The sequence below is a fragment of the Sebastes fasciatus genome, chromosome 3 (assembly GCF_043250625.1).
Source record: "Sebastes fasciatus isolate fSebFas1 chromosome 3, fSebFas1.pri, whole genome shotgun sequence".
NCBI lineage: Eukaryota > Metazoa > Chordata > Actinopteri > Perciformes > Sebastidae > Sebastes > Sebastes fasciatus.
In genome coordinates, this window is record NC_133797.1 from 10,485,677 (window position 1) to 10,499,771 (window position 14,095).

Here is a 14,095-nt window from a genome sequence, read left to right on the forward strand (position 1 = left end):
GGAATGATGAAACACAGCAGAAAAAGATCTGTTGAAATATGATTTCAGGAAGAGGGGTGAAATGCCCTTTATGTCCAGTCACTCGTTACATTTGAATCTGAGAATATGCGTGGGAATGTAACACGTGGTGACCATATGTTCGTGTCCCAAGTTTGTATTAAAGAGTAATAACACCTAGCTACACAACTTAATCCTGTTCCTCTGTGCCCTTTGGATATTTTCTTTTCTTCTTAGCACAGACAAGTTTCTCCACCGATGCTTGAATCTTTGGAACTCAGACCAACAGCAGGGACGGCCATAAAATGAACCAGTTCACTGAATAGCTGCCCATTTTTATCAACTCAAAATTACATTTTGGGATTTCATCCTACAACACATGTGGCAGTGGTGTACTTATTATACGGCTTTGTTGAATACTTCATTCTGATTGGTCAATTATGCCATTCTACGGTCGGTTATTTCTTTATAGCAGACCGCTGCTATGGATGCAGTTCTGATCTCCTTGCACAGCGAGAGGACTAAATAAAATAATTTTTAAGTCAATGAAATCATTATTTTGTGTCAAATTATTGTAAGTGTCTGTGTAATAAGCGGGATAATGTACATCAAGGGAAATGGTGATTCAAGACACCGCCGCCCCTGTCAGGCTTCATTTCGCAATAATGACCGGCTCACTGATACATTAACCCTTACGAAGTGCATGTACTTTATTCCTAGATATAGAGAACATAGAGTCACATCAATGCATTACCAGTGCAGCTTCATTAAAGCTCAACTGCATATTTTTTTAAGCTGAGGAAACATAAGAAGTCATCAGCACCTCAGGTTTTCCATTTTACAAACTTTGAGCAGAAACCAGGTACTTAAATGACAACCCTCAATAGACCAGAATGCATTGCAGACATCCATCCAACACATTGCGTTTTGACTAAGGGGTGCGCTACTAACTTTGCTCAACCAGAAGAGCTCTTTGGTGTGCTCCAACCATGAACCCACCAACTATATTTATAACTCACAGCTGAATGCAAGAAGTAAACATTGGCTCTCAAAGGGAACTCTGGGAAATGTAGTCACTCTCTAACTGAAGTAAAAAAAACTAAAATAAAACTGTCAACAAACCACAAATTTTGTTGATTTAGCTATCAATAGTCAGGGTCAGCAACTGGCCTGACTTTGTCCAATTTAAAAAGTCCCCCTAAAAAACTACAATACCCATGATCCTCCTTTCGCCTACACGGCAAAGAGCATGGTTAAGACATCATCTTTCAGCAGATCATAAAAAACAGACATGTTGTGCGGAAGCCCCAATGTCAAGTTACATTTTGAAGTTTTTTTAATTTAGTATCACTTTATATAACATAGTCGTCATCTGTCAAGCCCGATCAGAGGAAAAACAAGACATGATGATATGGCTGGACCGTGTGTGGTCAGTGTGTGAATTTGTGGCTAAATTGTTACACAAATAGTCAGTGGTCATGTCTATAATGTTAAATCCAGTCTTACATGTCCACCAGATCCGGTGAGGACACTAGGGGACGCGCTGCTCCACTCCAAGTGGTGACGTACCATATCGTGGAAGGCACCTGATTGGTCGCTGGTTTTCTGCTTGCCGTTTCAAACAGGAATCAATATGGTGGCCTGTTATTCCATCTAAACAATCCACCAAAATCTACTTTTGAAAACATTTTAAACAAGAAAATAGCCTTATGCCACTGATGAATCTCGTTTCATTTTAGAACTAGATCGCCTAGTTTGACAGCTTGGTCCAAGTTTCGTGAGCCCGTCGCGCCTCGCGCCCGTCTGTGAATTTGGCTGGCCTTCTGCGGTCCAGCCAAAAATGGCAACAGTTTCACAAAATATTTCCTGTAATGTGCAGACTACGGATATCAAACAATGTCAGAGCATACAGGGGTGGATGTATTTTAAAAGACATTTACAATGTCAGCAATGTTTTGATTGTTACAGCATCACGGTTGAGATTGGGGTTCACCTCCGTTTACTTTTCAGGTCTGAAAGAGGGAGAATATGTCTGTTACAAATGTTCCAGTGACTATTCAGCACCGTTTGCTTCCTTACTGAGATACAACTGCATGTTCAGCTACAAGAATTGGTTTGTATCAACGATCGTTGCCCGCTTTATATAAACCATCTTTTTTATGTGAGATTGATCAAAAGGGCCCTCCAATTTGGTTGTTGAAGAGCTCTGACAAATAAATGTAATGGAGGCAGGATATTTTACAGCTGGAGAGTAAACATAATTTTTCTCGACAGACTTCACACCGCCATCTGCTCCGCTATGATGGGGTGCTCTGCCAACTCAGGTGCTGCAAAGTATAGTAAACAGTGGAGTCTGCGGGACAAAGTATGATAACACTGTTTCTAAATTATCTCAAGTGCTTTTAACTGCATTATGTTCTACAAGTTTTCTGTGAATATCGGCCAATAGATGTCCGTGATAAAACAATATTGTGTCAAAACAGGCCCTCCAATGTATCGGTGAGATTCTACAATTTATAGCTAAATATGGGTACTACTCAAAAATATGAAAAGGGTTTAGACTGTCAATCCAATTATTGAGGAGATACTTCTGATGTTATACCGTATGAGACTATGTGGAATCGTATTGTTGTGTTGAAAATAACTCTCTAATGCTAGGCTGAGGTTTTACAATCCACATACACTGTGGGCTGCATCTATGCCAATGCTTATTCTCTTGGTATTCTCACAAACACTATTTCCAAAAACGTTCTACATATGCTATTAAAAGCAATAACTTCCTCTAGACTATCACCACATGCATCTGTCACTTCTTGCAGCCTGAGCTGCCCTAAAGCAAAAAAAAAAATAATCGAAATAATGTAAAAATGTGTTTGATTTCCTTTACACACACTGTATCAAATGTATGTATACATTTCACACAGGAAGGGGTGGGGAGCAGTGTCATCTCTACAACACCAAACCACTTCCCTTTGTCTTGTCATTTCAACTGTGGCAGACTGGACACACCCTGTCAGAACACTTCTCACTCTGGCCACCCAGTTTCACATCAACAGGTGTGTGAAAGTTGACTAGAAAAAGTCAGAAGTTACGAGCATCTTGTGGCGAGACTCAAAGGTTACCTTATTAATCAAGAGTTGATTCTGGGATGGAGAATGCTGCTTATCAGCAAACATACCAAACTTGTTTATGCACAGCGCATACTTATTAGTACACTGAGAAACTGTTTGTATTTCCCTTCTCCACAATGAGGTCAGAGAGTTACAGAACAACTGCTTTAAAAGGCTTGCTCAAGGACACATCAACAGGGCAAACTCTTGCTGACTCAGTGGCTTGGACCTAGCTCATGCAGCTGGTAGACAGCCTCCGCTGCTTGCTGAGGCCTTGATGCCGCGTAGTACCAAAGGTGATCGAGGAGAATCAAAAGGCAGCTGACCTCTGACCCACAAAAGTCGTTTTCTGTCCGGATCTGTGTGTTTAAAGGTGGGGTTCGCACCACGGCTCGTGACGCTGCCAGTGTTGACAACTGTCACTGACTGTGACATACTGAAACACTTTGACAGCCACACACACACACACACACACACACACACACACACACACACACACACACACACACACACACACACACACACACACACACACACACACACACACACACACACACACACACACACACACACACACACACACACACACACACACACACACACACACACACACACACACACACACACCTCTGCAAAGCCTAATTAAAATCTAATTAGTCTCCTGTGCACCTTAAAGGGATAAATTGGGAGCCATTAGCGGATTTAATCTGAGTGCTAATTAACACAGTGAATTGTATGGCAGGGAGAAATATAAAAAACAACACTGACTGTATACTCAACATGTTTGATGTGGCAGAGGAGTGTCCCTGCTATACCAGCTATATCCAAAATCCTTATTAAGACTGCAAGTACTGACTGTTTTATTTATTGGTAAATCTATTATATTTTCTAAAAAATAATAATGTTAAGTTTGCATCACAAGCAAGGATAACAAATAGCTGTTTTAACTTGATAAACGACTTATTGAAAATCACATGTCCATTGTCTTGTCTAATGACCACCTGATTAACTGAGAATCAAGCCGATTTTGGGCCTGATTCCTCCCTCCCGACAATCATCAGCAGAGCCCCGATTTATTTATGGTTCTAAAGATTATCTAGCCAGATATTCCCGTGGTGTGAGGTATGGTAAGAGTGTTTTTGTTTTGTTTTTTTTACAACCCCCGATCGGCTTGGAAGTCCATCCTGGCCGCACCGATTTCAAATCGTAAATATTAAACATGTTCAATATTTACAATCGGATATCCTGTTGTGTGTGGGGAACCCAGCGGGCAGCCAATGACGCAGTTACATGGGAAAGAACGATAGCCAATTGAAAACCAAGGTGCGGCTGCAGCTAATGCACGAGCTAATGCAAAACGCGCAGCATAAAGTAGTAGTAAGATGGACCTCAGAAATGGAGGACTAAGTTGTTGATTTGTGGCAACAACGCAAGTGATTATTTAACGTGTCGCCATCCATCCATTTTCAGTACAAAAAAGTGCAAAAACTTTTTTTTTTTAAATATATACAGTTGGCATATCTCAGTAAACTAAATTAAGGGGCGCCCCAGTAGCTCACCTGGCAGAGCGGGCGCCCCATGTACCAAGACTGAGTCCTTATCACAGCAGCCAGGGTTAAAATCCGACCCACAGCCCTTTGCTGCATGTCGTCCCCTCTCTCTCCCTCTTTTCTGACTATCACTATCACTGTCAAATAAAGACAAAACCCCCCAAAGAATAATGTTTAAAAAAAACTACATTATAATACAAATTTGGATTATTATTTAAGATATAAACAGGGTTAGGGCACATTGAAGACCTGAACACAACCTATATTCACAGAGCCTTCCCTCTCTGCCAAGCAGCCTCGTCCTGCATTGGAAAAGTTAAAACAACCAAAGAGCTGATAGAACAATGACCAAACGTCAGGGAGAAGAAAACACTGTATTTGTCAAAAAAGAAGCCTATTAGATATGTATGATTATTAAAAATCCCCAAAAATACATATTACAAACAGAAAATTGTATTAAAAGTTCCTAAAAATAACAGGAAAACTCATCTCTCATGCAATATTCAAATAATCTGCTCAAAATTCATCCAAATGGCTCATTTTACACAAACTTCCTGCAGTTTTTGCGTTCACTATTTAGGTTAAAGCTTCAGTATGCAGAATGTTTTTGGCATCATTGGGCAAAAAATCCATAATAACCTTTCAGCATATTATAAGTCAAGTGTTCTGAGAGAAAAACTAGACTGCTGCACCTCCTCATGGCTGTTTTCAGGTTTTAAAAAATCTAGCCCGTGACGGGAGACCTTGACTAATCACAGGTCATTTCAGAGAGAGAGCGTTCCTATTGGCTGTTAATTCAACGGAGGCAGCTGTAAATCACTTGCGAAATATGAAATCAAATATGAATTAATATTATGTTACTGTAATGCCTATTCCTCACCTCAAATGTTTTCAGAAACATCTTGTAGTGTACTATTTAGCTGTAAAATGAGAAAGTTTGCTCCGGCTTGTGGGCGGTGCTTGGTATTTCCTCAACTGATCTCAACATGGCGACTGGGTCACAAACTTTCTCATTTTACAGCTAAACAGTACACTACAAGATGTTTCTGAAAACATTTTATGCAAGAAATAAGCATTACAGTAACAGAATATTGATTCATATTTGATCAGAGTTAGAGAGTGATTGACAGCTGCTAAGAAACGGCAAGGTTCCAGCTCGGCTCTGATTGGTTGTTTTCCTCCGGTCTGTGAAATCTTGCAGATGCCATTAGGAGCACCGGAGGACACAGAGGCACATGATTTTTTTCAGATTACCTGTCTGATGCACCACTGACAGGATATGTTTTATAAAAATGACTTTTTTTAAATCATATTTGCTCCATTTCTAGCCACTGCTGCTTCAATGATACAGTTTATGTTCTGTACTGTTATTGTTATGCATTGAATATGAAATATCCATAAAATATGTCACTTAGTCAGGGGTCGTCAATTTACTCAATGATAGAAAAGGGGTCCTTTTAAGTGGAAACAGGTTGGGAACCACTGGTGTACAACAGACATGAATCAACACCAAGCACCATTTGACGGCAGGTAAAGAAAAGCCTGGTGCCTCAATAAGGAGCAGCTGCTGCTATGAAATGGATTCACTGCTGCTGTGAATAATCCATTTCACAGCAGTGTTGGCGTTTTAGTCTTGAACTGAAAACGCAGTCCGAATATAATGCAAACCATAAGCAGAGAAGAAGGCCTCTGCATGTACGCAACAACACCCCGAGAGCCGCACTGAGAGAGAGACTCTGCTACCGAATAAAACGCATCAATCCTCTGAGGTCAAAGACCCTTAAATACTGGTGTCCAGAAAAATCGTTGAGCAGTGATAACACCTTTTTTTTTTTTTTTTTTTTTTAACCTTCCTCTCTGGCAGCTGATGTTGTACACCCACCCTGCGCCCACTCACTATAGCCTCTCTGCTTTTTTTGCCATCTTCCTGGCAAACAGATGGATGCTCGCCTCTTCTCCTCCACCTCCTCCAGGTGAGCCGCTCTCTGCGTGGATCACCGGCCCACCGAGTAGCGCGCACACACCCGGAGGCTCCAGCAGCCTGGGCCGCCGGCCGGAGGGTGCACACGGTGGGCCTAAAAACCTCCACTATAATAACCTTATTCCTTCCTCCCAGTAAGTTCCTTATCAAACAACCAAACAAGCAATGCAGCAACATATTCCTGCGTCACATAACACCACTCGGTTCACTTTCCATTCCTAATTATGGGCTTTAAACACCGACACAATGACAGGTAAGTGAAGGCAGCACCGACGCACAGAGCTGCGCAGCTACATATTTTGCTCCATACTCCAACACCGTATAATGCCATTAAATATATCGTTATATCATCGTTACATTGTGAATATCCACAAAAAAAAACACTGTGAAAAAAAAGTGCCTCTAAATGCACAAACGCTGCCCATCTGATGCTGCAAACACTCCCTGCGTTGTTCATCTGCAGCCTGCTCTGCTCTGCTCGGGCCTCACGGTGTAACCTGCCCGGTAGATGTGTCGGTAGTGGACAAAACAGCTGATTTCAACGGGATATATGTGTTCGGTGTTTGCCCGGAGACAAAGCGCTGCGCAGGGATGGAAAGACAGAGGAAAGCTGAGGATGGTCCACTGTCATGTCGTGGAGGTGGTGGTGGAGAAAAAATATATTGTAATTTTTTTTTTGCTTACCTTCTCTCGCCTTCAGGAGAACCGTGTTGGCCACGATATTTTCAATCTCCATTGTCAGAATGTGAGTCGTCCGGAGCAGTCGCGATACATTTCACTCGGCGGCGGAAAAAGACGGTTTTTTTTACTGATCAAACGCACCGACGACGGTGGAGCTGCTGCTGCTGCTGCTGCGGGCGCACAGGGCGGAGGACGCGGCTCTGGCGCATAGTAGTAGTAGTAGTAGTAGGTGTCTAATAGTGCTCCGAGCTCCTCTCCATTGCAAGACGCTGCTTTTTTTTAATATCAAACCCTATACCTACGGAGCTGTGTGATTACGACGGAGGCTTGTTAGCATTCACAGCCTGCCTCCCCTTTCCCTCTCTGTGCCTGCCTTCCTCTTCCTTCCTGCTTCCTCCTCCTCCTCCTCCTCCTCCTCCTCCTCCTCATTGCCCCTCCTCTGCACAACGAACCAGCGAGAGTAGGAGGGATCAATTTACAACACACCACACACACACTTTCTCACACACATTCATACATACATACATGCATGCAATTTCCCTAGGCTTCTGAAATTATGGATGGTTATTATGACATTTATTGTGTGGCAGCTGTGGATTAAAACGTTTTTATGTGTGTGTGGTTTTCTACAAGTTTTCCTCAGGCATAATAGTCTCCTCAACCACAGGAGCCTACTGGAAACATGTAGGAAAAGAAAGTAGGGCTGTCAATCGATTAAAATACTGAATCGTATATTAATCACACATTTTTTTAATCTGTTCAAAATGTAATTTAAAGGGAGATTTGTCAAGTATTTAATACACTTATTAACATGGGGGTGGAGAAATATGCTTGCTTTACGCAAATGTATGTCTATTATTGGAAATCAATTAACAACACAGAACAATGACAATATTGTCCAGAAACCCTCACAGGTACTGCATTTAGCATAAAATATATGCTCAAATCATAACATGGCAAACTGCAGCCCAACAGGCAACAACAGCTGTCAGTGTGTCAGTGTGCTGACTTGACTATGCCTTACCCCAAACTGCATGTGATTATCATAAAGTGAGCATGACTGTAAAGGGGAGACTCGTGGGTACCCATAGAACCTATTTTCATTCAGATATCTTGAGGTCAGAGGTCAAGGGACCCCTTTGAAAATGGCCATGGCAGTTTTTCCTCGCCTAAATGTAGCATAAGTTTGGAGCGTTATTTAGCCTCCTTCACAAGCTAGTATGACATGGTTGGTACCAATGGACTCCTTGCGTTTTTCTAGTTTCATATGATGCCAGTAGCAGTTCACGCTAGCTTTAAAACTGAGCCTGCTACAACCTAAAAATCGCAAGTTAAATCAGCAGTGGGTAGAAATGGAGCAAATATGGTTACGAAAAAGTTATTTTTATAAAACCGTCACTATATCCTGACAGTAGTGCATGAGACAGGTAATCTGAGAAAAAATCATGTGCCTCTGTGTCCTCCGGTGCTCCTAATGGCATCTGCAAGATTTCACAGCCTGGAGGAAAACAACCAATCAGAGCTGATCTGGAGTCTGCCGTCCAGCTGCAGTCTATGAGCGCCGGTTGTCAATCTAGTCAAACAGTCAAACTAGGCAGCGCTGAACAAATATATGAATCAATATTCTGTTACTGTAATGCCTATTTCTCTCCTCAAATGTTTTCAGAATCATCTTGTAGTGTACTGTTTAGCTGTAAAATGAGAAAGTTTGTGACCCGACAGCCATGTTGAGATCAGTTGAGGAAATACCAAGCACCTCCCAACAGCCGGAGCACAGCCAATAGGAATGCTTTTTAAAGCATGAAAACAGAGCCATGATGAGGTGCAGAAGTCTAGTTATCTCTCAGAGCACTTAATATGCTGAAGGTAATTACGGAAATTTTTCCCAATGATACGCTTTAATGCATTAAAGAAATTAGTAGCGTTAAAACAAATTTGCATTAAAGCGTTATTATCACATTAACTTTGACAGCCCTAAAAAAAAGATATGTTTCCTTTAAACAATCCTTCTAAAATTGCTTTTTATCCAAACATGAATGAACATACTAATAAATAAACTTTTCCATTCCATGATTTCCTGCTATACAGCTTTACATGTGCTGCTGGCTAATGTATTTTGAGGAAACATGAATGGCTTTTGCCACAGAGGCCTGATACAGACCTCTTATTGTGTGAACAATGGTGTGAGGGTTTTTAAGTTGGTACATTATGCCGGCTTGTACAGCCTGGAGAAAAGAGATAACGCAGCGGTTTTCTCCTCCTCACCACCACACACTGTGACCCGGCGTCCCTTTGGGCTCTCTAATCTGACTTTTGGATCAACTGAGCCCACAATGCTTTGAGAAGAGCTGTGTGTCTGCAAAAAGAGAGGAGAGAAGTCGTGTGCCTCTGTGGAGGTTGTAACGTAATGTGTGAAGTTTGTTCTTGGAAATATTTAGAGATCCATAGATGTGATAATTGAGAATAAAGAATATTTAGCAGTTTCACTTTTAATTTTTCTAGGGTCTTACTACGGTCATAAATGCATTTCAGGGAGGCCTGAGGGTATCTGTGGATTCAACACGTTCTCATCCCAACTTGTCACATACCGCCGCTTTGTCATGCCCTTTGGCGTCACTTTATTTTCGGCATCAAAACCACTATAGTTACCCTTTAACTTACCCACTTTATGATTAGGCAACAAAACCACTAAAGTGGAGGAAAAAACAACATGGTTGGGCTTAAAACTACTACGTTTGTACAGTGAAAATGACACTAAACATTGTAACGTGACGCACATGACACAAACAGCGGTCTCCTGGATGAAAGCCTTGTGTTTGTTAGACCCAGCGTCCACCTCAGTGTGTCTCTTTCGCTCTTTAAACTACGTCACCACACTCCCGGCACACTTTTTCGGAGCATTTACTATTGAAGTTTACTATTTCTGGATGAATTTACATTATACTTAAAGCAACAGTGGGTAGAATTGGAGCAAATATGATTAAAAAAAGTTATTTTTATAAAACGCTCACTATATCCTGACAGTAGTGCATGAGACAGGTAATCTGAAAAAAAATCATGGGCCTCTGTGTCCTCCGGTGCTCCTAATGGCATCTGCAAGATTTCACAGACTGGAGGAAAACAACCAATCAGAACCGAGCTGGAGCCTTGCCATCTCTGAGCAGCTGTCAATCACTCGCGAACTCTGATCAAACAGTCAAACTAGGCAGCGCTGATCAAATATGAATCAATATTCTGTTAATGTAATGCCTATTTCTCTTGTAAAATGTTTTTAGAAACATCTTGTAGTGTACTGTTTAGCTGTAAAATGAGAACGTTTGTGACCCGGCCGCCATGTTGAGATCAGTTGAGGAAATACCAAGCACCGCCCACCACAACAAACTTTTCCTCATTTTACAGCTAAACAGTACTGTACAAGATGTTTCTGAAAACATTTGAGATGAGAAATAGGCATTACAGTAACAGAATATTGATTCATATTTGATCAGCGCTGCCTAATTTGACCGTTCGATCAGAGTTCGAGAGTGATTGACAGCGGTCTCTGTTGAATGAACAGCCAATAGGAACGCTCTCTCTCTGAAATGACCTGTGATTGGCCAAAGTTTCTCGTCACGGGCTAGATTTTTTTTAAAGCCTGAATACAGAGCAAGAACACTTGAATTACAATATGCTAAAAGTTTATTATGGAATTTTTGCCCAATGATCCCAAAAACATTCAGCCTATTGAAGCCTTAATGGAACACCCACGCAGACGGCCGTGACATATTGAGGAACTCAAAGGTCAAAGGTCACCGACTTTCATCTTCACATCCTCACTGATTTTATTAACACAGACTGTGTCGAGGTACTGGATTGATCAAAACATGTTAGTTAGTAACATCTCTGTTTATGTTTGACTGTTGGGCATATGTTGTTGAAGCAGGAAGAATGAAATTATATAAAATTAAAAATTAAAAAAGTGCTTTTTGTGAACAGGTGTGTGTGTGCTTGAACATGAAATCAATAATTGATGGTAGTTTATTCTCACACCACCCTTTAGACACTATCACCATTATCAGTGCCCAGAGAAACAGGATGCTGGTTATTGGGCAGATAGCCTACACAATTAGTGACTATTACATGGAATGGGCAAGGACACCTGACCTCAGGTTAGTGATTCAATTGAGAGCCATAGAGGCCATCATATCACAGGTTTTGATCTAAGTATTATGTCACACTAAAACGCCTCAGTTTATTCTTGCTATCTATTCAAAGTATTTTGCTCATCAGGGGCTCAAGTTATGGATGCAACTTAGACAAGTAGGTGCTGTTACTCTAACTATAACCCCTCAGTCAGGATTATATTAGTTGGGACTCCCAAAGAAAGAGACAGTCTGTATATCAACATGAATGTAATTATTTCACCATTTCAGTAATGCACCACTGTCCATGGTCTATCATGGGCTACATGGTTGCTTGTCTGTAACAACATCACTAGAGTATCACAGATGGTCCAAATAGATTCAATGCTGCCACCTAGTGGTGATAATGCATAACTACAGAAAGGACATAACACATTTCATGCAGTGGTCATGCAGAATGCCGTCATTTTGTATATACAGTACATATACTGTATATATATAAGTTCATAATTTATCGCATGATTGTCCATAGTCAATCGCGATTTCTGTTCAAAATGTACCTTAAAGGGAGATTTGTCAAGTATTTAATACTCTTATCAACATGGGAGTGGGCAAATATGCTGCTTCATGCAAATGTATGTATATATTTATTACTGGAAATCAATACCAACACAAAACAATGACAAATATTGTCCAGAAACCCTCACAGGTACTGCATTTAGCATAGAAAATATGCTCACATCATAACATGACAAACTGCAGCCCAACAGGCAACAACAGCTGTCAGTGTGTCAGTGTGCTGACTTGACTATGACTTGCCCCAAACTGCGTGTGATTATCATAAAGTGGGCATGTCTGTAAAGGGGGGCCTCGTGGGTACCCATAGAACCCATTTTCATTCACATATCTTGAGGTCAGAGGTCAAGGGACCCCTTTGAAAATGGCCATGACAGTTTCTCCTCACCAAAATCTAACATAAGTTTGGAGCGTTATTTAGCCTCTTTCGCGAGGATGACATGGATGACTGAGCCCGCTACAACCTAAAAATCCCGAGTTGAGTTGCGTTATGCGTTAAAATTAGTGGCGGATATATATATATATATCCGTCCATCCATTATCTGTAACCGCTTATCCCATTCGGGGGTCGCGGGGGTGCTGGAACCGATCCCAGCTGACATTGAGCGAAGGCTTGGTACACCCTGGACAGGGCACCAGACTATCGCAGGTCTGACACATAGAGACAGACAACCATTCACACTCACGTTCACACCAACGGGAAATTTAGAGTCAACAGTTAACCTAACCTACATGTCTTTGGACTTTCAAAGTAAAATATTTAAATCACAGGCTGATCCAACTTGCGTGAATTTCATCACAGCAACTCATAATGTGACTCAGTAGTGTGGATGGCCCCCGCGTGCCTGTATGCACTCCCGACAACATCTGGGCATGCCTCTGAAGAGTCGGCGGATGGTGTCCTGGGGGATCTCCTCCCAGACCTGGATCAGGGCATCAGTGAGCTCCTGGACAGTCTGTGGCGGTACTTGGCAATGTCGAATGCACCGATACATAATGTCCCATAGGTGCTCAATTGGATTTAGATCAGGGGAACGTGAGGGCCAGTCAATGGCATCGATGCCTTCGTCATCCAGGAACTGCCTACTCACTCTGGCCACATAAGGCCGGGCATTGTCCTGCACAGGGAGGATCCTGGGGCCCACTGCACCAGCATATGGTCTGACAATCGATCTGAGGATTTCATCCCGGTACCCAACAGCAGTCACCTGTTGGCTATGACATGGAGGTATGTGCGACCCTCCCAGGATATGCCTCCCCAGACCATCACTGACCCAGCGTCAAACCGGTCATGCTGGATGATGTTACAGGAAGCATAACGTTCACATGTGCTCAGTGTGAACCTGCTCTCATCTGTGAAGAGAACGTGGCGCCAATGGTGGACCTTCCAGTACTGGTGTTCTCTGGGGAATGCCAATGGAGCTGCACGGTACTGGGCTGTGAGCACAGGTCCCACTAGAGGACTTCGGGCCCTCATGCCACCCTCATGAAGTCTGTTTCTGACAGTTTGGTCAGAAACATGCACCCCAGTAGCCTGCTGGAGGTCAGTTTGTAGGGCTCTGGCAGTGCTCCTCCTGTTCCTACTCACACAAAGGAGCAGATACCGGTCCTGCTGCTGGGTTGATGCCATTCTACGGCCCTGTCCAGCCCTCCTCGTGTAACGGCCGGTCTCCTGGTATCTCCTCCGTGCTCTTGAGACTGTGCTGGGAGACACAGCAAACCTTCTTGTGACCGCACATATGGATGTGCCATCCTGGAGGAGCTGGACTACCTGTGCAACCTGATTGGGCTGCAGGTACCGCCTCATGCTACGAGTAGTGACAAGGACACTAGCAGAACACAAAACTAGAGGAGAATCAGTCAGGAAGGATAAGGAGAGAGCAATTGTCTGTGGCCACCACATGCAAAAACATTCCCTTTTTGGGGGGTTGTCTTGCTGTTGCCTGTGGATGTCCAAGCAATACAGCCTTAAAACAAAGATGCTTTTGTACAACAGCAATGTCAAGTCTGTTCTGCTATATGGCTCAGACAGTTGGCGAGTGATCAAAACCGATATGAGGAGAGTGGAAGTTTTTCACA

General features: G+C 42.4%; 1 protein-coding gene across 3 annotated transcripts in view; it reads right to left on the reverse strand.

The window, feature by feature from the left end:
- grk4 (G protein-coupled receptor kinase 4) overlaps positions 1 to 7,744 on the reverse strand; it is a 58,663-nt gene extending 50,919 nt beyond the window's left edge. For 2 of the 3 annotated variants that reach the window (XM_074628846.1, XM_074628847.1), the window contains exon 1: positions 7,323 to 7,744. In XM_074628846.1, the coding sequence (XP_074484947.1) occupies positions 7,323 to 7,374 (52 nt within the window). In that variant the 5' untranslated portion in view covers positions 7,375 to 7,744. The remainder of the gene's footprint in view (positions 1 to 7,322) is intronic. The other variant, XM_074628848.1, reaches the window with a different exon arrangement.
- Between the last annotated feature and the right edge of the window lie 6,351 nt (positions 7,745 to 14,095).